We start from the raw sequence: 23,679 nt of genomic DNA, 5'->3' as shown, positions 1-23,679 counted from the left end.
CCTTGAGTTTGACATTTCAATGTCACTCAAGGTCAAAGCTCATGGTGCCAAATGAAATCCCATATGGCACTTCCTAGAAGTTGATAATGGTAAATATCTGTCAACCATCGACCATTTACAAGTTAAAGCCCTTTGAAAACCCATAACCTTGAGTATGACCGTTCAAGGTCAAAGATCATAGTGCCAAATGAAAGGCCATATGTGAGTTCCTATATGCTCATAATAGTAAACATCTGTCGATCGGCAACAGTTTTTGAGTTCTCATAGAAAATATATTATTCTGACAGAAAGGTTGACCTTTCCAGTGGCCTTGACCTTCCCCTTGATCCAATCACCCCCAAAATTTAAACAGGTAAATTACGGATCATTGCCCACCTACCCTGAACATTTTAAGTCAATTGGTGCAATCGTGTGGGCGGCACGGTGGTGTAGTGGTTAGCGCTGTCGCCTCACAGCAAGAAGGTCCTGGGTTCGAGCCCCGGGGCCGGCGAGGGCCTTTCTGTGTGGAGTTTGCATGTTCTCCCCGTGTCCGCGTGGGTTTCCTCCGGGTGCTCCGGTTTCCCCCACAGTCCAAAGACATGCAGGTTAGGTTAACTGGTGACTCTAAATTGACCGTAGGTGTGAATGTGAGTGTGAATGGTTGTCTGTGTCTATGTGTCAGCCCTGTGATGACCTGGCGACTTGTCCAGGGTGTACCCCGCCTTTCGCCCGTAGTCAGCTGGGATAGGCTCCAGCTTGCCTGCGACCCTGTAGAAGGATAAAGCGGCTAGAGATAATGAGATGAGATGAGATGGTGCAACCGTCTAGACAGTAGATAGTTAACAGACAGACACACAAACAAACAGCTCTGATTACCTCACCACACTTACTCCATCGTGGGCGGGGTAATAATGCTTGGTCACTGATTGGTTGCTGATTATCCAATCACAATGAAGTTATGACCTGTAACTTGCTCTCAGAAAGTTTCAGCCATCACACAAGACAAGCGTGGCTCACCATGTGGACAGGAGGAGGAGCCAAGCACCTTTCTCACCTTTCAATATTAATTTATGTCTATGGTAGTGTAATATATTTGCACTAAATATAATCTTAATCTTATCAAGTGATTGTATTTAAAGTTAACTTGAATATATTTCAAAGCTCTAAAGCACAGGATTTAAGTTTAATGTCCATCACAATGGACTTCAGGTGCTGAAAGACAACAGCAGGAGCTTGATGATTTAGTGTTCGTATACCAGGCTGTGAATTTCTGGAAGCTTTTCAGAGCTAAAATGTAGTTTGACAATATAGTAATCATCATCAAAGTATTTTTTTTAACTTTATAATGATGTACTTTTAGAGTATAAAGTCACAGACTTTCTTGAACTTCTGATAAATGGAGAACTGTCTGATCTTGACTGCTTGGATTCAGGAAATGAGGCAGATGAGGCCAGGAGTAAGGGAGTAAAGTGAGTAAAAGATGATGTTTTATTGGTTTCAGAGAGGGACAATGACAATGGAGAGGTTTCACTGTCATTGAACGCCAGAAGAATTTGAGGTAGCAGCTGAGGTTGAGGTAGAGACAGTGTAGGGACAGAGGAGCATGAGGATCTAACAGTTACCAGGAAGGAAGAGATTAAATAGTGTTGTAGGCCTTTCACTACCATCCTGGATCTCCTTCATTTCTAAATGAATGTATTGTGAGAGTTGAAAAACCAGTGGGGGTGAAACGTGGAAGGTCCAGCACGTCTCCTGAGCCAGTTCACATCCATCAACCCAAACATGATCAGGATATAAGGCCCCGACCTGAAGTACAGTTCGACATGGTGGACCACATGCCGAATTATGATGACAAGAAAGAAGCTACCAGATGCAAGAGGATCTACGGTATATGTATATATAAGTCTTTTGTGACAAATTCAACATTCAGCTGTGCTTTTTACCAAACTGAAATTGTTTCAACGCATTCCTCATATAAAATATAATACAAAATAATGTAATAATAATATAAAATAATAATAAATAATTACAAATAATATAAAATGTTACATAAATAATATACAAAGTTGTTCTGAAGGTTTCTTGAGATTTTATGTTGATTTAGTCCTGGTGTCCATTGTAATGGACAAGAAAAAAAAGAAATAAAAATATGTGTTGGCAAAAAAAATATATATATATTCAGACTTCATTTCTACATTGAACAAAAGTAAAAATCAGCTGTGGAAACATTTTCTTGCTCAGTAGAAAAAAAATCAGGTCTGAAGGGGATAAAGAATGTTTAGCGACAGTGAATAAAAATATGATTATGCGCAAATTTATTTAATATGTATTATTCTGCAACTATTGTGAACAAATATAAAAATATTATCAACTTTTTTTTGTTTTTTTTCCTTTTGTACTTTCACCAAATACAGTCATTTTGCTTCTAGAAATCCGTTCATCATTCTGCAGATCAATTATCTGTCCAGCTGAAATGAGCAAAAATATTTAACAATAGTTTAATAATCTTTGAGTGATTATAAGCTTGTAATGAAAAATATGGAATAAATTGACACACAGTCGAGATATTTAACCTGCTAAAACATTTTCACTGCTTCTGCCGTGTGTTTCTCCATTTATTATGAATCATTTATGTTACAGCGTGCAGTTTTAGTCACATCAGCGTACACACACTCATCTGATGAACCAGATTTCTTTGTTTCAGCTTTGGGTTTCCTCTTAGAGAAATGCACAGCTGCATAATTCAGTGTTTCAGCTTCAGATTCCTTTAAAAATATTAAGAATAAAGCAAAAACAAAATAAGAATTTCAGCTCACAGTAAAAACCAGACAATCTGTGGAACTGCACGATACACACTCACTACACAGTTAATGTTCATCAACATTAAACATAAAAGCTGGGGATTGTTGTGAAATCTGATCAAACTGACTGTATAAATGACATCGAGAACATTATCAGGAAAAATATCTGAATGGAGCAACATTTCACATGTAGACTAATGAGTAAATAAAGGAGACATTGTGATATCTACATTAAATAAACAACATGATTAAAGTGTAGAGTATATAATAGAATAAAAACCAGTGCTATTTTTATTGCACACGTACCTGATTCATTCCTGGAGAATTTTCTACAGAAGCGTTTACTATTAATACAGAAACACACATTAGTGTCTTTGATAGGAATAAAAGTCACTGGAATTTTTATCTGATCACAGAAACACTTACTTTTATCCCATTTTCTTCTCCTCAGTATGAAATAAATGAGAAAGAAAATCAGAAGTGCACACAAACCCAAAGCCGTTCCCAAACCGAGCACTGAGGAGTGGAGAGATCTGGTCACTTCTGAGAATGTTATTTCACTATATTATGAATTAAGGATGATTAATTAATAGTGAATTATCAGGCATCTGACCTGTTTTCTCTTGTGTGTTCATGTTAGTGCTGTTTCCATGCAGTGTTGGTTCACAGCCCACTGAATTATCACCCAGAGCTGGTTTAGATGTTTCTGATTCAATAGTAACATGTTCACCTGGAAACATTTATCATCATTCACTGACTAAAAGTCTGTAACTCAGTGTAGTTGAAGAAGAAAACACAGTGAACATTTCACTACTTCAGGATTATTTGTCTTCCAGGCTGAACATGTTAATGATAATAAGGAAAAATATCACGACATTAAACCAGGAGTTTAAGAAAGTTTAGTGGAAATCCTACCTTTAATTTTTAAAATAAGTTCCATCTGCAAACATGGGGTTGGAGTCCGTCAGTGCACAGTAGTACATGGCTTCATCAGACTGAATGATGTTTAAAATGGTCAGATTGAAGCAGTTTGAAGATCTTTCTATTTGGAAACGTGACTTTTGGGATTCATTGTAAAATTTTTCTCCAGCACTTTTATACACCCTGACTATAATCTGAGGTTTTTTTCTGTTTGGTTGCTTAAACCAGGCGATCATCCCAACTACATTTTCAGAAATACAACACTGCAGAGTCGCCGAGTCTCCGATATCCACACTGAGCTCTTTATCAGGCTGATAAACTCCTGACTCTGTGAGGGATTGTGCAGCAACCCAGCGTCTACCAGGTTGGACTGGATCTAGAAAAGAAGAAACAAAAAACACATTAATTCACGAGTGAATGCATTTCAAAAAAATCAACATAAAAGCTTCAACATACAGGTTCGGAAACTGGTTGAGAGTAATAAGCTCAGTAAACTTTATTTATTAATTTTTAAACATATGAAACTAGATGTGAATAATTGACTCATATTACTTACACATGGTGCTGAAGATCAAAATTAAAATCCAGAAACAAGTCATTTTTCATTTCTTCGTACTTCTACAGTGTTTGTATATCATTTATGAGCAGAATATGAATGCACTTGAAGCAGGGTTTGGATTTATATTTATACTCCAGGCGCTCTGTACTGAACACGCCCCAGAATATGACGTGATTGGGTGGAATAAAAAAAAAGACATGATCAGTGAGCACATGATATTCTGATCTGCCTACATCGACCCCACATTGTTCCATATTTGTGTTTTGGTGTTGCACAGTGAGGTCTTGACAAAGATGTTCTGACAGAATGGAAAATGTGGTTTACTCGTACACTCTCGTGCGCCTACACTAATGCCTTATTGTTTATTTTAGTTGCCTTCTTAATTTAACTTGTATGAACAAAATTCCAAATCAGTAAATGTAAATGCAGTAAAAGTGAATGAACTCGTGACACATTTGACCCAATAGTGACCATCCTGGAACATGGGCGTGTCAGTGTTGTGTTCTTCTGAGATATGAAGCACAAATGTAACCTCAAGGTCTGATCAACAACACTGACCACCTGATTATTTATTTATTCATTTATTTATTTATTCCATCCATCCGTCCATTATCTGTAACCGCTTATCCTGTACAGGGTCGCAGGCAAGCTGGAGCCTATCCCAGCTGACTACGGGCGAAAGGCAGGGTACATCCTGGACAAGTCGCCAGGTCATCACAGGGCTGACACATAGACACAGACAACCATTCACACTCACATTCACACCTACGCTCAATTTAGAGTCACCAGTTAACCTAACCTGCATGTCTTTGGACTGTGGGGGAAACCGGAGCACCCAGAGGAAACCCACGCGGACACGGGGAGAACATGCAAACTCCGCACAGAAAGGCCCTCGCCGGCCACGGGGCTCGAACCCGGACCTTCTTGCAGTGAGGTGACGGTGCTAACCACTACACCACCGTGCATTTATTTATTTATTTATTTATTTATCTCCAGACTTGTGTGCTTTCTCCCAATTACAGAATAAAATAAACCAGACAACAGAAAACATCTGTACAAAACACAACAGGAGAGTATAACATTTATTATTGAAATTTTTCAAGTGATTACAGTCATGTACAGATTTGCGTTTTTTTATGTAATTGATTGTTAATAATCATTTTGATGGAATAAGAAGAAGAAGAAGGATAGGACACAGTTGTATAATATTTCACAGTTTCATATACATCACTTCAGAGTACACCAACTTGTCTGAGAAACAAACTCCACTTCCCTTCTTGGGAAACTGTAAAGCTGCGTAAGTCCAGGACTCGACATGAGAGTCCTGGGAAAGATAAATAAATAAATAAATTAATTAATTAATTAATTAATTAATTAATTAATAGTTCAGAGTAACAGATGGGATACAGCGTGTCAGTGGTTTGTATAATGTGAGTGAATCTTAAATCTAAACCATTATAATTAGCACTGAATGAATGTAGCAGCATATAAAGAGGATGAATGAGTCAGGAAATGTGATTGGAGGTGAGATTTCTCCAGAATTAAAGGACACATCGACATTTAACCAGAATTACAAAAGAGTATATAAATACTATATCACCTGTAATCTACAGACTCACCTCCCTCGTTCCTGCTGAACCTTCTGTTGAAGCCTTCACTATTAATATGGAACAAAAGCCGATTAGTGACAGAAGTGAACTGAAGTCATCATTATCTGATCACAGAATCACTTACTTTTATCCCATTTTCTTCTCCTCAGTATGAAATAAATGAGACAGAAAATCAGAAGTGCACACAAACCCAAAGCCGTTCCCAAACCGAGCACTGAGGAGTGGAGAGATCTGGTCACTTCTGAGAACGTTATGAACCATGAACGCAGTTTATTGTGAATTATAAAATTATGAGACATCTGACCTGTTTTCTCTTGTGTGTTCATGTTCGTGTTGTGATCACACAGAGCTGGTTTCGATGTTTCTGATTCAGTGGTAAAACTCTGACCTGGAAACATTTATCATAAATCACGGACTAAAAATAAACCCTGAATGCCGTGTTGTTAAAGTTACCAAACACAGTGAACATTTCACTCCTTCACACACTAACAGTAATGAAGAATGAAACGTTTCTACATTTAACCAGCACATTATTCATTTCAGTAGAAATCCTACCTTTAAATTTTAAATCAGTTCCTTCTCCAAACACAGGGTCGGGTCTCGTCAGTGCACAGTAGTACACGGCTTCATCAGACAGCGTGGTGTTTAAAATGGTCAGATTGAAGCAGTTTGTATGCTTTTTAATCTGGAAACGAGGATGTTGGAATTCATTTTAAAATGTTTCTCGAGCCGCGTTAAAGAATCTGACGATTATTCGAGGCTGTTTTCTGTTTTCTTGCTTAAAAAAGATCATTTCTTCAACTTCGACTTCAAAAATATAACACTGCAGAGTCGCCGAGCCTCCGATATCCACGATGAGTTTCTTATCAGGCTGATAAACATCTGGCTCTGAGGATTGTGCAGGAACACGGCGTCTAGCAGACTGGACTGGATCGAGAAAAAAACACAACCATTAATTTTGTGAAAAATGCAACAAATAAATTTAACATCATTTGCTGAAGACTAATCAGCTCCAGGATTTTTTTTTTTTTTTTTGAGATATAGTCTGGTCCTTAAAAGTAATCCTAAAGAACCAATAAACAGAATGAGAAAAAATAAAATACTCACACATGGTGCTAAAGACCAAAACTGAAATCCAGAATCCAGTCATTTTAAATTTCCTTTCGATCTCATTTATAATCAGATTATGAATGTGCATGAAGCAAGGATTTTATTTATACTATCACTGGTCTGGACTGAGCACGCCCCAAATACACCATGTGATTTTTTTTTTTTTAATAAAAAGGAAAAAAAAAGCAGACACAATATGCCACGCAGTGTTTTGACCCAACCACATCTCACCCCATTCAGCTCCAGTGGTTTCTGTGCACTCACACGTGGAATGGAAACTTCACTGAAGTTTATTTTCAGGCCCGAATCATAACCAGCTTTAAAGAAAATCTTGCGTGAATCGTTCAATCAGCATTGTTGATAACGTCAGAAGAAAATCTAATTAATTTATATTTATTTCGTCCATGTGCTTTTATCGAGAGCAACTTCCAGATTTACAAAACAAGATGTTAAAGAAACAAGTTACAAGCTACAAATGTAATAAACAAAATCCAGTGAATCTGCACAGCATTACGATTGAGCATTTTAGCCTTTCAGACCACTGAACGTCTTTTAAATCAGTAATATGTCCATATGATTAGAAATAAAGTATGAGATTCTGAATTGGCTCAGTGTTATGTGATTTTTTTATCCTTTTATAGTTATGTGTAATGTTATGGGATGTCCATGAAATGAATAAGTTCCTGTTATCACTTCACAGCGTAAACTGGAGTTATTTCACCAGCTTTGTATCACGCAGCTTGTCATGTGACTGAGAAACTACATCACATAAACACTGCTGTCCTGACGAGCTCTGAAAATGTTAAAGTACAGCTTTATTTAACAGGGATTTGAACATGTGAGCGCTGCGTGAGGGAAGCTAAGGACACTGTGGGTGGTAAAAAGAGCAACTGGACTTGCTTGAAGATTCTTGAAGACGTTTCACGTCTCATCCGAAAGGCTTCTTCAGTTCTGTCTGACTAATAGGGAGTATCAGGTATTTATACACCTGATTAAATACCTGATTCTCCCTATTAGTCAGACAGAACTGAAGAAGCCTTTCGGATGAGACGTGAAACGTCTTCAAGAATCTTCAAGCAAGTCCAGTTGCTCTTTTTACCACCCACAGTTTACTATGACCTGGATGACTGAGAATCTTCACAGACATGAAGCTAAGGACAGCTACAGCAGAAAGGTGGAGCAGAAGCTGAAGGAGAACATCATGAGGGAGGTCTGGGAACCCAGCAAACATACAACGTATTTACAATGTAGTGGTTTGATAGTGGTTTGGTAATGTCAGGGAAATACGTCGTCGTTACGTAGTAGGCACATCCTAATACAACGTTGTGCCAATACGTAATGACAACATAGTGGTAATATGTTATCTGGTGACCATCCAGTGACGTATGTCCTACTACGTAGTCAACATGTTGTGTGTATTTTCTATTTGATGATCGATGTATTAATAATTTGCTTTCGTACATTTTGTTGTATGTCTCTATGAATAACATTAACAATGTGATCTTGGTCTTTTGATGAATTGATTGTATTTTAACTTTAAAATAGCGCTGAATGAGGTCATTTCAATGAAATAAAAGTTCGTAGATTCATGATTTTGCAGTTAGGCATGTCTTATCAGTTTATCTGCATTGTAACACTCTAATATAACTATTAGTGGTATTTTTTTTAAATCCAAAATCATGTTTGGTGCACGCAAAACTTTAACTGAAGGGGAGGACTTTCTCATGATCCGTGATTGCCAACAAATTATTTCCGTGACTGGTGATTTGAGCCTGTTTCTATTCCTGTGATGTGTGATTGAGAATGTTTATGTTTGTGACCCCCAAGGGCGGATCCGGAGGAGGGGTTTAACCCCCCTTCAGCGACCAGGGGAAGGGGGGGGTATAAAAGAGTAAACACAACAGAAAACTTGAAGCAAACAAAATTATTCAAAATATGCTCAAATTCACTTAATGAAAATGTGCAGTTTCATTTCCCAGCGCGCCTTCGGGCCGCTCGCCGACGCTTTTCGTAGAAATTATCAATCCAATCCAATCCCTGCCCCTCTCCCTGACCCCCTCCACCCTGTTAACTTGGCGGGAAAAGGGCATATGCTGGCTGACCTCTATCCCATCATGCTTTGCGGGTCTGGATCGCATCAGTCTTTCAAAACCCATTGGAGCAACTCCCGGCCTCCCAGTTTGTTTTTATTGGTGCGAAGGTAAGGTGTTTGGTTATAATTGGAGAGCTTTGATCGGCAGACTCTTTCAAGGTAAGAATGTTACCCTTGCTATTGTTGTCACTATGTGAATGTAAGGTGATTAAGTCTGACGATATATTATATGCAAATGTTACCGTTAAATGTTTATTTTAATGAATGTTAGTGTGTGAGTCTCCACGGCAGGAAAGCGCGCGCGGCGCCATGTTGTTTGTGGGGGATGATGAGCGCGTGGTGGAGATCATTTTATGAAAAGATAGAAACACTACTTGAACAAATGACTTACATTTGTGATCTGTCAGTCTGAATATCTGTGTAGTGACATCCAGTACTAATAATATTACTTATGTGTGGTATTTTATCATAAAATCCAACCATTTTTTAAATGTATGTCTTTAATTCATGAATGCATATTTTTTTTTATGTGGCCCATGACACTAACCATTTCCTTTTTATGTGTTTTTATAGATTATCAGAGAAAGGTCGTGATGCACGTAGATGAAATTGTGCAGAATTATCTGGAGGTACTTACCTCTTGCAAATATTTTATGTGTACATACATCACTTAATATGGCCATATAATGGTAAACAAGGATTTCCCAATTTATCATTGATTATAATTCTATTTGCAGGCTCGCGCTGCTGTGGCTGCAATAACTAAGGAGACGACTACTGTACCAACCCACCATTCATCTGATTCAGAAACCAGAGACAGCTGTTAGCTCTTTCACTGCTAGAATTTTGATTATTGAATACTGGTTCACCATTAAATATTTTCTAGAGCCAGAACAAAAATAATGTTTGGCACGTGTGCAAATATTGCAGTCAGTCTCTGTAGGTTTTTATGCCATTTTAGTGTAATGTAATATCTGACCAGCGGCCATCATAAAAGTGAAGAATAATACCTTTAAGTTCCTTTGCATATTCATGATTACATTTGATTCAGGTAATGCATGTATGAATCTTCTATTTCATCCTGTGAAACTACAACACATGACCTGTTATGTTTGTCAATTGTACTAGTACACGCGGTTTTACATATATTGTTCACATTTCTAACCTAACCTGGCTGATGCAGCTATTTTTTTTTTTTTTTTTGTGGAAATAAATGCACCAACTATGCAAAATATCGTTGCTTCTTCCATATTTTCTGCATAATATTACTTGGGTTTTGTCAGGTAGTAGAAAGGATGTGAAAATGTAAGGTGGTGAGAACGTGACCATATGAGTGTGAAAGTATCCATAGTATCGTGGGAAGGTCCCCATAGGGTAGTGGGAAGGTGCCCATAAGGTTGTGGGTATGTAGTTTCTCTACGTAACTTCACGACATAGTAAAAACGTTGCTGGTAGTCCAGAATTTTATGTAGTAACTAGGTAAAAACACTACGTAACATCTACCAAACCACTACATTGTAAGTACGTAGTTACTACGTAAAATTGTTACCTGGGAAGGTGTAAAAACCATCACAGGCCACAATACAAAGACCAGAGTCATGGAGGGGGCAGTGGAGAGGGTGAACGGGTTGAATGACTTCTTCAACCAGTTCAACCAGCCCACATCCCCTCCAGTGGCGGCTGCTGGTTTTTAAAACAGGGGAAGCCCATTTTACGCATTCATCGTAAAACCTGTAGGCCAGATATCAAAGCATAGAAAGGTGTGCCCCATTAGCACAGTGAACTAGGCAACCCTACCTAGTGGCAGAAAGTATTTTTGCTTGTACATTTCATGTTATAGTCTGGCTTGCCAGGCTAGTGCCTCATATCCTTAATCAAAAATATCAAACATCCAAAAATCACTGGCTATTCAACGAAGAGCCTTGAACATCATACCCTGATATGCAACACAGAGTCTTTAACACAACACCCAGCTGTACAACACATCCTTGAACATCTTCTGCAACACAGTCTGGAAATTCATAACTAGGTAGGCTATGCAACACACAGAACCTTGAATATTATACCCAGGTATAACCTATAACACAGAGCCCACCATTCTCTTAACATTACTGAACAATATACACACTTCAGATTCATGAACATGAACACTATTTATACACAAATTCTGCCCTCCGCTCCTTTTCCAGAAAATGGTCTGTGACCCTGTCATACCAGCTGGTTGTGCTTTCCAGAGACTTCACCAATTTCTGTTAGCAGCTAGCACTGCAGATCCCAATAAGGCTCAAGCTAGCCTACAACCAGATTGAACTACAAATGAAATAAACGAGTGAATTCACGAATGATCAAACTGCTAGAATGGATGAAAGTTAACGGAGCACAATGAGTAATATTTACATTTATTTACAGAGTAATGTACAGAGACATCAATGAGAAGAAACGTTTATATGAAAAAAAATTCGGACAGCACTTTGGCACACGACTACACTTTCTCGACATCCGCTAGGGACTGACTGATCTCATGCTTCTGTGTTCCTCGCCGAAGTACCGCCCTCCTCATGTCTTTCAAACACCACCTCCAATAATCCTTTATCAGCCCGGCTTCTTGTCCCTCCCACTGTCTCGTTTAGTCCCAGAGAAGCCCGGCTTCCCTGGAAGTGACGATTTTGTTGATTTTAACCAATAACAACTAGCCGAAATTGGCTGTTCAGAGCCGTCTCGTAGACTTCAACAGATACCCAGCTGCCAGTCAGTGTTGCCAGATACTGCTGACGTTTTCCATCCCAAAATATGTTCAAAACCCCCCAAAATGCACTTAAAACCGCCCAATCTGGCAACACTGCTGCCAGTCCATAGAGCCCATTGAAATAAGAAAGGTTACAGCCTGACAGCAAACGTGATTCTCGTAGCGAACTGCAAGTTCATCAGACATCACTCAAATAAGTTACAGGATAGTTATGAACATAAATACAATCTTGGGCATATATTATGTTATGCAAGTTATTGTTTTAATGAGAATTCAGCATCGTAGATGCCGCAGTTTGGGGAGAGAATTTTAGGGGAAGCGCGGCTTCTCTTGTTGTCTCTGAGAAATCACCCATGGTCCCCTCCCACCCCACCCCCCTCACTGCAGCCATCTCTCCTTCTTCCCTCAACACACCTCCCCCCAGTCATCGCAGCAGCCCCCTCCTCCCCCTCCTCCCCCACCTCAACACAGACTCCTCCATGCATTACTGCAGACCAGGTCAGAGGTCAACTGAGGAAGCTTCACCCCAGGAAAGCAGCAGGCCCGGACAAGGTGTGTCCCCGACTACTGAAGACCTGCGCTCCTGAATTGGGTGAACCACTCCAACGCATCTTCAACCTTAGTCTGCAGCTGGGGAGAGTGCCCACCCTCTGGAAGACATCATGTATCATTCCAGTTCCCAAAAAGAATCGACCCAGTGAGCTGAATGACTTCCGACCAGTGGCACTCACTTCACATCTGATGAAGACGTTGGAGCAGCTCTTCCTCAGCCTCCTCAAACCCCAGGTACGACATGCCCAGGACTGTCTCCAGTTTGTGTACCGGGCAGGTGTTGGTGTGGAAGACGCCATCCTCTACCTGCTACACCGAGCCCACTCGCATCTGGATAAGGGAAATGGCACAGTGAGGATCCTCTTCTTGGACTTCTCGAGTGCCTTCAACACCATCCAGCCCCTTTTGCTTCAGGACAAACTGAACAGGATGCGAGTGGACCCCTGCCTGGTCACCTGGATCTCCAGCTACCTCACTGACAGGCCACAGTAAGTCAGGCTGAAGGACATCACGTCTGACACTGTGATTAGCAGCACTGGAGCACCCCAGGGCATGGTGCTGGCCCCTCTTCTGTTCACTCTGTACACCGTGGACTTCTGCTACAACTCGGAGCTGTGTCACATTCAGAAGTTCACTGATGACACAGCCATCGTTGGGTGCATCAGTGATGACAGAGAGGAGGAGTATAGGAGCCTGGTGAGGGACTTTGCTGTGTGGTGCAACAGGAACCATCTGCAGCTCAACACCTCAAAGACCAAGAAGCTGGTCATTGACTTTGGGAGGTCCAGACCAAGGTCCCGACCAGTTCTGATCAAAGGAGTCGAGGTGGAGGCTGTGGATTCCTACCAGTACCTCGGGCTGTGGCTGGACAGCAAGCTGGACTGGACTTGCAACACCAATCACTTATACAGGAAGGGACAGAGCAGGCTATACTTCCTTAGGAGGCTGCCGTCCTTTAATATCTGCAGGAAACTCCTGTGGATGTTCTATCAGTGTGTGGTCTCCAGTGTCTGTTTTACACCGTGGTTTGCTGGGGGGGCAGCACATCCAAGAAGGACACATCCATGCTGGACAAACTGATCAGGCAGGCCAGCTCTGTGGTTGGCATGAAGCTGGACTCTCTGGTGACGGTGGCAGAGAAGAGGACTATGGACAAACTATTGAACATCATGGACGATGCCAGTCACCCTCTGCACACCGTCATCAGCAACCAGAGGAGTCTGTTCAGTGACAGAATGCTCCTTCCCAAGTGCAGGACGAATAGACTCAAAAACTCCTTTGTCCCTCACACCATCAGACTGTACAACTCCTCTGTGGGGGGGAGGAGGGGTAACAGGAGGACAGAGGATGGGAAGGAGCAGTAGCCTAGCCTGACAATAAGCAATACTGGACAATCTGCAATATAATGTGCAACATAAAGTGCAATATCTCTCCTGCTGCCCTGCCCCCCTTTTTTCCCCTCCTCTCTTCCTCTCTTCCCCATATCTTATTCTTTTTCTATTTGTATATGTAAATACTTCCACCATAAGGTCCATTCCTTGTCATGGTGTGATGGCTTGCGTGTCTCCGTGACCCCTAGAGCTATGCCAGCTGGAGTGTAAGCTCCTGGTAGGGCCTCCCATGCTGGATTGGTCCAAGGGTAGAGGCCAGACTAAATGTGGACCAACTGTCCCGGAGTTCAACGGGTTTGCGTAGGGCAACACCCCTGCCTAGAAAAAACTCACATTACAGAAGCATCAACAACAGTTCAAAATCAACAAGACCTGGGAGAGGAAGGGCCTCTACATAGGAGGAGTATAATGCAGTACCGTGAAAGCCGGAAGGAAGCTGTAAGGCTGACCCCCTTCTGACTCCTAGGAAAACAACAAGGATTGCAACGTGGAACATCAGGACAATGTATGAAATGGGAAGAACAGTCCAGGTTGCACAGGAGATGAGGAACTACAACATCTGTCTGTTGGGGTTGAGTGAGACGAGGTGGCTACAGTCAGGACAGCTGAGACTGTCATCGGGAGAAACACTGCTGTACTCGGGACACGCAGAAGCTGACGCCCCCCACTCTGAGGGAGTGGCGTTGATGATGAGTCTGGAAGCTCGGAGGGCACTCATCAGTTGGGAACCAGTCAGCTCACGCATCATCACAGGAACTTTTGCCACCAAGAAGAAGCGGATCAGAATGTATGTCATCCAGTGCTATGCTCCTACAAATGAAGCTGAAGAGGAGGTAAAGGACGACTTTTATTACCAGCTTCAAGCAGTGCTGGACAGAAGGGGAGCTAAAGACATCACAATCCTCATGGGTGACTTTAATGCCAAGATTGGAGCAGATAACACAGGATATGAGGACGTCATGGGCATTCATGGACTTGGACAGATGAATGAAAATGGCGAGTGCTTTGCAGACCTGTGTTCCTTGAATGAGTTGGTGATTGGAGGAAGCATCTTTCCACACAAGCGAATTCACCTGGCCACATGGAGGTCTCCAGATCACATCATGGAAAACCAGATCGACCACATGTGTATCAGTAGGAAAGTCAGGAGATCCTGCCAGGATGTACGGGTGATGCGAGGCCCCAATGTGTCATCTGATCACCACCTTCTCCTGATGACAGCCAGGCTCAGACTCAAGAAGTTTCACACAACTACCAACACGCGCACCAAGTACAACGTGGGACTTCTTAGAACCAAGGAGGTGCAGACGGCATTCCAGATCAGCCTTCGGAACCAGTTCCAGCCATTGCAGGAACTTGTTGAGGAGGGAGAGGTGGACATAGAGAGCCAGTGGGAGCACACGAAGAAAGCTTGGCATGACACTTGTGAAGAAGTGCTGGGAAAGAAGAAAGTGCAGCACAAGGAGTGGATTTCTGAAGCCACCTTGAAGAAGATAGAAGCGAGGAAAGCAAAGAAAGCAGTGCTCAACATGAGCAAGACAAGAGCAGCAAAGGCAAAAGCACAAGAAGAGTACACGGCAGCAGAAAAGGAAGTCAAAAGCAGTGTGAAGAAGGACAAGAAGGACTATATTGACGACCTGACCAAGCAAGGGGAAGAAGCAGCTGGACAAGGAAACATGAAAGACCTGTACATGGTGACAAGGAAACTTGCAGACAAATTCCAGCAGATGGACAAGCCAGTGAAGGACAAGAGTGGGAACCTCCTCACAGCAACAGAGGAACAGCTGAGGAGATGGGTGGAGCACTTCAATGAACTGCTTAATAGACCAGCACCAGAAGCACCACCAGACATCCCACCCACAGAGGCAGAGCTACCAATCAACTGTGAGAAACCTTCCAAGGCAGAGATCAAGAAGGCCATCAAGTCGCTCAAGAATGGGAAGGCAGCAGGACTGGATGAGATTCCACCAGAAGCCATCAAAGCGGACCTGGACACAGCGGTCAACATGCTGTATGACCTCTTTGGCAAGATCTGGGAAGAGGAGAAGATCCCGAATGACTGGAAGGAGGGAATTCTCATCAAGTTGCCGAAGAAAGGGGACCTGACTGAATGCAGCAACTATAGGGGAATCATGCTCCTATCTGTCCCTGGCAAGGTCCTGAACAGAGTGCTGTTGGAGAGGATGAAGGATGTAGTGGATACCAAGCTCCAGGATGAACAGGCAGGATTTCGCAGCAACAGATCCTGTACGGACCAGATCGCCAGCCTGCGCATCATCGTGGAGCAGTCCCTGGAGTGGAATTCCCCCCTCTACATCAACTTCATAGACTATGAGAAGGCATTCGACAGCGTGGACAGAGAGACGCTGTGGAAACTACTGCAGCATTATGGAGTCCCCAGGAAGCTGATCTCACTCATCCATTGCACGTACCAAGGCATGACCTGCAGAGTGGCACTTGCAGGTCAACTGTCAGCAAGTTTTGAGGTTCGAATCGGAGTACGACAGTGGTGCCTACTTTCTCCATTCCTTTCCTCCTGGTCATTGACTGGATCATGAGGACCACAACAACAGGCAGGAACAATGGAATACAGTGGACACTCTGGTCACAGCTAGATGACCTGGACTTTGCTGACGACCTGTCGCTCCTGTCGCACAACCACAGACAGATGCAGGACAAGACCATGTGCCTAGCGGAAACATCAGCAGGGACAGGGCTCAAGATCAACAGCAGGAAAACCGAGTTGATGAAGATCAACACGACGGCCAATACACCAGTCACTGTTGATGGGGAGACAGTCAAGGAGACAGAGTCGTTTGTCTACCTGGGGAGCGTGGTGGACAGGTAGGGAGGCACAGACCGTGACGTGACTGCCAGGATTGGAAAGGCAAGAGCAGCCTTCATTATGTTGAAGAACATCTGGGCATCAAAGGTGATCAGCAAGGGCACAAAGATGGGCATCTTCAACTCCAACGTCAAGTCAGTACTACTCTATGGCTCTGAGATGTGGAGGATGACCAAGGCGACACAACAGAAGATCCAGACCTTCATCAACACATGTCTGAGGCGCATCTTCAACATCAGGTGGCCAGAGAAAATCACGAACGAGGAGCTGTGGCAGAGAGCGGGTCAGAAGGCAGTTTCCAGCCAGATGCTGAGGAGGAAGTGGGGCTGGATTGGACACACCCTCAGGAAGCCAGCATCCAGCATCACACGCCAAGCCTTAACCTGGAACCCGCAAGGGAAGAGGAAGAGGGGCTGGCCCAGGAACAGCTGGAGGTGCGACACTGACGCAGAACTGCAGAGGATGGGAACCAACTGGACAGGTGCGGGAAGGACAGCCCAGAGTTGAGTCAGATGGCGAAACGTCGTTGATGGCCTATGCTCCCCAGAGGGCAATGGGTTTAAGTAATATGTAAATACATAATTTAATTTAACTTATCTCAAAGTTTTTTCTCTATTTTCTTTTCTCTGTTTATCCTGTAATGATGCTGCTGGAATGTTTATTTCTCTGAGGGAACCTGCCCAAAGGGATCAATAAAGTTTTATCTAATCTAATCTAATCTAATCTAATCTAATCTAATCTAATCTAATCTAATTTAATCTAATCTAATCTAATCTAATCTAATCTAATCTAATCTAATCTAAATGTGAAGGCCGTGTGCTGGATTGTGGTTGAGACGAAGTAACTATAGATTACATAATACAAAAATTATTTACAATTATATTTAAAATTTGATTTTGTCAGACATTGTAGACAGGGATTATCTATCACTCACTTCGTTAATACACTCATGTATACACTTGGTCACTTTATTAGGAACACCCAGACATCCACCTGCTGTTTTCTGCAGTTCTCTACTCAGCTGATCACTCGACAGCAGCACGATGCATCAAATCATCCAGATCCAAATCAAGAGCTTCAGTTAATGTTCACAATGTTCAAACATCAGAACAGGAAAAATTGTGATCTCACAGTGAAGTGTGACTTTCTTACACTGCAGCATGGGGGTTGGTTTGGTTCTTCTTATTGATGTTTTTGTCCTGGTTTAGTTCCATCTCACTGGACATGCAGAGGAAACTTCATACAAAAACCACAGACTTCTGATGAACTAGTGTGGTTCAAAAATAGAAACGTACCTGAAAAGGAAATTTAACTCATGACTTGAAGCAGCCAATCAGATGAAAGTCTCAAGAACAAAAACACGGCAGCTTTTCAGCAGCTCGAGCTGAGTGTGACTTCACCTCTGAAGATGACATCACTGTGGATTCTTCTCTTATCTCTGAACATCATCAGTAAGTTTTAAAGAGGTTTTAATACAATTATTATTATTATTATTATTATTATTATTATTATTATTATTATTATTATTAATTTGTTTGCTTATTTGTTGATTTATTTATTATTTTCTAGCTCCAGCCCAATCTGTGGATTTTTCCAAACCATCATTTCTCTCAGTGAAGTCTGGAGAACGTGTGACTCTTAACTGCTCATTTAGAGACATTGATCCGAGTGAAAGTTTGTTCTGGTACAAAGAAATATTTGGAGAAATGCCTCAAAAAGTGGGAGAAAAAATAACTTATCAAGAAATCAACATTTCGCCCATGTTCAATACGTCAGGATTTAAAATGGAGCAGACTGAGAACGGCGTTTCTCTGACAATCTCACATGTAATGAAAGAAGATGGAGGATTTTACTACTGTGGGAAAGTTTACTTGGACAAAGTTACGTTCATCACAGGAACTGTCTTGGCTGTAAGAGGTAATTAACTAAATTTAAACTGTTTGTACAATACACACTCAATTTCTGAACACTGTATATTTAATTACTATCATAAATAACAAGTTAATACATTCTGGAAAGGGTTAGGGTTTTTTTAAATTCTTTAATTTAATTCCTATTTTGTGGTGTTTTTGTTTTGGTCTGTGGTCATCAAGTCAAAGCCAAAGTCCCTCTGATGCCAGAATCTGGTTTTCCCAGTCAGTCTCCTGTCCCAGTACTAACCAGCTCTTTCAGGCATATGGGTGCGGCGCCGACCTCTGTTTCGATAGCCCTCGGCCTCTCACCTATACAGCTAGGGTTACAGTGGGGGGTGGGGGGTCATCTCTGGTAATCATGGTGATTTAACTGTAAAAAAAAAATGAACTCAAAATTTTAAGGCAGCCCGGGGACGAACTTTAAGTTAAAACAACAGATCATTTTTTACAGTCTGGACAACATTGAAAACTTCACTGTAATTGACGACTCTGTGTGAGAACCAGAAGTAATTTGGTCCAAAACAGTGAGTTTGTGAATTATATCTCTGTTTTATGTCCAAAAAAACCCAACCATTTTGGACTAAAGACTCAAAAGTACAATGAGAAAAGAACTCATGAAGCTCATATCCACCAGGTGAAGGGTTTCATTGGTGGCCACAGATACAGTATGTGCACGATGGAGGATTTTGGTAAAGAGCCGTTTTTTCAGCATTTTATTGCTTTGATTTAATGATCCCAACTGTGACTAATATTAGATGGATCAGGATGAACATGACAGAGAATGAAGTTTTAAAAATGTTGGTGGGACAGACAGTGGAACAACAGGGCTGATCGCTAAAGACATCACTTTAGACAGGTGTTTGGGGAATATGAATGCACTGGGGATGTGGTTTATGGATTAATTGTGTATTTTTAGTTTTGTAAGTCTTTTAAATACATGGCTCTGGTGGTAACTTCATCATCTCTGTTTTTCTTTTTCCATTTTTATGCTGTGAAATGGCTCTTGTTAAGCACTTTGTGACATTTCTCTGTGAAAAGCGCAATACAAGCAAACTTTTCTTCCTGACTCACTTACTTTATCACATCGAGATTGTTTTTTTAGTCGAGCGATTCTGGTGCCATTATTATTCTTCTACTTTTGTCCTTTCAGTTTGAGAAGTTGTTTGAAAAACAGTTTCCAGGTAAATGTAGATGAAAACACCTGAGATCTCACCCCGTCTCTATCACTCTGAACAGGTGATGGAGATGTAAAAGTGTCAGTGATCCAGAGCGGCGTGTTGGACTCGGTTCCTGCAGGAGCGTCAGTGACTCTGCAGTGCTCGGTTCTCTCTGAGAGCAGAGCAGCAGAACACCAAGTGCTCTGGTTCAGAGCTGCTTCACCACAATCCCATCCTCAAATCATTTACACTCATCACAACAGCAGCCGTCAGTGTGAGAGCGGCTCTTCTACACACACCTGTGTGTACGACTTCTCCAAGAACATCCTCAGCATCAATGATACTGGAACTTACTACTGCGCTGTGGCCGTGTGTGGGAAGATCATTTTTGGGAACGGGACTCGAGTACAGTTGGAGAACTCTCCAAAATTTGGTTGGTAATAAAAGTTCTGGCATCCATCCATCCATCAATCTATCTATCTGTGAAATTGTTAATATGATCGATGTTCTTTCGGTCCTGAAGTGATCTACCTCGCAGTGGTGGTGGCAGTGTGTGTGGTTGTGATCTTCGCTCAAACTTTTGTAATCTGTAAAATGAGGAACTGTGAACAAATCAGAGGTGAGCCTGAATCATACCTAAGTGCATAGAATTTTGCAAATTAATTTTTCTGTCGACTTCCGTATTACCAAATGTTTTGTGTAGATTTCTAACATTCCCACAAATATCTCTTACGTTCAAGAAATCATATATGATATAAACATATAATCAATGTTTTATATATATAAATAAACATTGATTATCTCATTACAATGGCACCTGTTAAGGGGTGGGATATATTCGGCAGCATGAGAATAGTCAGTTCTTGAAGTCGATGTGTTGGAAGCAGGAAAAATGGGCAAGCGTAAGGATCTGAGCGACTTTGACAAATTGTGATGGATAGATGACTGGGTCTGAGCATCTCCAAAACTGCACATCTTCTGGGGTGTTCCTGGTATGCAGTGGCTAGTACCTACCAAAAGTGGTCCAAGGATCCAAAGGACAACCGGTGAACGGGCAACATGGTCATGGGTGTCGAAGGCTCATTGATTCACATGAGGCATGAAGGTTAGCTCATGCAGTCCAATTCCACAGCAGAGCAACTGGAGCACAAACTGCTGAAAAAGTTAATGCTGGCTCAAACAGAAAGGTGTCAGTATGAACTTTTTCAGCAGTTTGTGCTCCAGTAGTTCTCCTGTGGGATTAGACCACATGAGCTAACTTTTGTGCCCCATGTGAATCAATGTGCCTTTGACACCCATGATCCTGTCGCTGGTTCACTGGTTGTCCTTTGGATCCTTGGACCACTTTTGGTGGGTAAAAATCATTGCATATGAGGAACACCCCATAAAATGTGCCGTTTTGGAGATTCTCAGACCCAGTCATCTAGCCATATACAGGAATATATCCATGGTTAGGGTTAGTCTTAGGTGCATGTAAAGAAATGTTTTTGACCAAAAATGGCTTAAAATAATGAAATTAAATGTTTCAACATAAAAAAATAAATTATCAACAGTAATTTGTAGCCAATATAAATGAAAGTCAATATTTGGTGCAAGATGAAATTTCCATCACTAATTAATAAAAACCTAATGAGTGACTTTTTTATTTTTTATTTTATTTTTTTTTTTATATTTGGTTCCTCTGTAGAAGTTTCTCCAGGAGCAAGACAGGTACATGTGCAGGTAAGTAAAGACTTTTTGCTTTGGGTTGTATTTAGTTGACAGGAATTACATTTTGATTGATGGAGTATTTCTCCACTCAGAAAAAAAAAAAAAATCTCCTCAGTGCTCGTCCTATCGTAACCCGATATACATGTACATTATATAATCAATTACATCATCGCCTTCCAAGTAGCACAAACATCAGTGAAGATGAACGATCACAAATCAGAGCTTTTCACAAATCAGATGTTTTAGTTGCTCCGAGTCGACTATAAGCCATGTACGACGAGATTGAGTGGAATAACTGTTTTATTCACTCCACATTCACTGGATTTTGGGAAACAGAGCATTTTTATTTTTATTTGTAACAAATTTGATCAATTTGATTAAAAAAACAACCTTTACACATAACGTCCGACAAAATCATTTCCGGTTAGTCGGACTTCTTAAAAACCTATCGCTGGCTGCACGAATTGACTTTAGTGTTGTTTTTGTGTAGAAAGTGCCGTCTTGCTGTCGTGCCGAGGTATAGAACAGCTTCATACATTTATTTAATTCTTCCTTGGACATTTCAGTTGTTTAATTTTCAAACTTCTTTGAGCTTTTGAACCAGTCTAAAAAAAAATCAACAAGTTTTATTGTGTAAAGATGACGAATGTAAACAAACCAGTGAAATGACAGGAGCAATTTTTGAAAAATGTGATAATAATTCTTAAAGATATATTTTTACCATGAAATATTTTCATTCCATATATTTTTTTACATTTTTTTGGGGATTTGTTTTTGAGCAGAGTTTTTATTTCATCCTCGGTTGGTTCAGCAACACACTCCTCCATTTTGTTTTTCTCTACTCATGCTATATGAGCTGATATCCTAGTAGTAGAGTAGCCAAGTTAATTAAATCTTTCTTTTTTTCTCAGGAATCTGTTGGAGACAGTTTGACTTATGAAGCTTCACAGATGTTGAAGAGGAAAGTTAAACCTGGAGGACGGGATGATTTGGTGTACTCTCATGTGATGTATGTAAAACTGTAATATTTATCATAAAAGACCCAGAACACTTTATTGTTGTTGTTGTTGTTGTATAAATGAATATTTGTAAAATAAATGTCACACATCTGAGTGTATATTGTATCTCTCAATGTTCTCATTGCTCTGTGTTCTACACGACATCCATCTCCAACACTTGTTTATAAAAATAAATGTCGTACTTTTACTCTGAGCTTCATGAATGATTTTGATCACTGAATAGAAAATCCAGATCATCCAGATTGTTCAACATTAGATCTCGACTCTGAGTGAAGTGACACACTGGAGACTTCAGCGTCACCCAGACAGCAGTGTCAGAGACAGTTGAGCGATTGAATGTTCAGCACTCAGGTTCACTTTCATGTGCATTATTACATCCTGTTCATTGTGGTTACAGCATTTTGCACAAGTATCTGTTGGCACGTCACTGCGCTTAAACAGGAAGACTAACAATAGCTCACAACTGACCTCAACTGTCATCCAACAGCAGCTTTGACCAACGGTGAAGTGTGTTCAGCTCTTCCAACTCTTTCATACTGACTTTCACACACTGGGTTTCTTTCAATAAGTTGTAAATTATTAATTTAAAATTTCTTTGTGGTTCAATTTTTAGCCTCAGAGTTAAAGATCATTTCTAAAGTGGTTTCTTTGAGTGATCAGGCTGATAAAATACATTAAACAGTGATAATGATGTCATTTACTTTTCCGCTCAATTTAATCTATGAATTCATTTTCTCATTTCACTTTTCCATAAAGTTAAAACAGTTCTTGTCTGTGTCTTGGTGATATTTTCCAACTGCTACATTTTTTCTAAACTGTTCATCTCCTGCTGTAGATGATCTTCATCACTACTTCAGTTCACCTCACTGCTCAACTCACTTTCACTGCCTTTGTCTCTTTTATTGCTCTGGTCTTCATCTCTTCCTCAAAATCTTCATCACTGCTCTCACTCTCACAACATGACGGACCTGATGGAAAGGTTTCTCCCAACATCCTTCATCCTCAGCACTTACTTTTGTGGTTTTTTTTGTAGTTTTCTGTGTCGAACCAGAAGAGTGTTAAAAACAGATGGGGGACATTTCAATTTGATTTTTACACTGAAATTTTAACGACATCGTTATTCATATTACATCACACAGTACATGATTATTAAACTGGAGACTAATTCTACAGAAAATAATTGTTTTAAATGTCCTGAATCAATTCAACAGTTAACAGGCTCAGGAGATGTTACACTTCCATACACTTTGCCACAGATATGGAACCAATTTCAC

At 40.9% G+C, this 23,679-nt stretch overlaps 1 protein-coding gene, 1 long non-coding RNA gene and 1 pseudogene across 2 annotated transcripts; 2 read left to right on the top strand and 1 right to left on the bottom strand.

Annotated features, from left to right (window-relative positions):
- Window positions 1-5,878: 5,878 nt before the first annotated feature.
- Window positions 5,879-6,529, bottom strand: LOC132890006 (uncharacterized). Its single transcript, XR_009655128.1, has 3 exons — window positions 6,426-6,529; window positions 5,995-6,258; window positions 5,879-5,917 (listed from the first exon to the last, which is right to left on the bottom strand). It is a non-coding gene; the product is annotated as an uncharacterized LOC132890006 (long non-coding RNA).
- Window positions 6,530-14,546: 8,017 nt separating this feature from the next.
- On the top strand, window positions 14,547-14,899 carry LOC132890345 (craniofacial development protein 2-like; annotated as a pseudogene).
- A 3,115-nt stretch (window positions 14,900-18,014) lies between these two features.
- On the top strand, window positions 18,015-20,117 carry LOC132890344 (uncharacterized). The gene is made up of 3 exons (XM_060927156.1): window positions 18,015-18,057; window positions 18,176-18,523; window positions 19,756-20,117. The coding sequence occupies exons 1-3, from the start codon at window positions 18,015-18,017 to the stop codon at window positions 20,115-20,117; spliced, it is 753 nt and encodes a 250-aa protein (XP_060783139.1).
- Window positions 20,118-23,679: the final 3,562 nt, after the last annotated feature.

The sequence above is a fragment of the Neoarius graeffei genome, chromosome 8 (assembly GCF_027579695.1).
Source record: "Neoarius graeffei isolate fNeoGra1 chromosome 8, fNeoGra1.pri, whole genome shotgun sequence".
Classification (NCBI taxonomy): domain Eukaryota; kingdom Metazoa; phylum Chordata; class Actinopteri; order Siluriformes; family Ariidae; genus Neoarius; species Neoarius graeffei.
The sequence above is the reverse complement of the archived record's forward strand: the minus strand, read 5'-3'. Positions and strand labels throughout refer to the sequence as shown.

Coding starts and splice junctions, on each gene's coding strand:
- LOC132890344 (XM_060927156.1), top strand. CDS start 18,015: ATGACATCACTGTGGATTCTTCTCTTATCTCTGAACATCATCA. Junction 18,058..18,175: donor CTTATCTCTGAACATCATCA/GTAAGTTTTAAA, acceptor ATTATTTTCTAG/CTCCAGCCCAATCTGTGGAT. Junction 18,524..19,755: donor AACTGTCTTGGCTGTAAGAG/GTAATTAACTAA, acceptor CACTCTGAACAG/GTGATGGAGATGTAAAAGTG.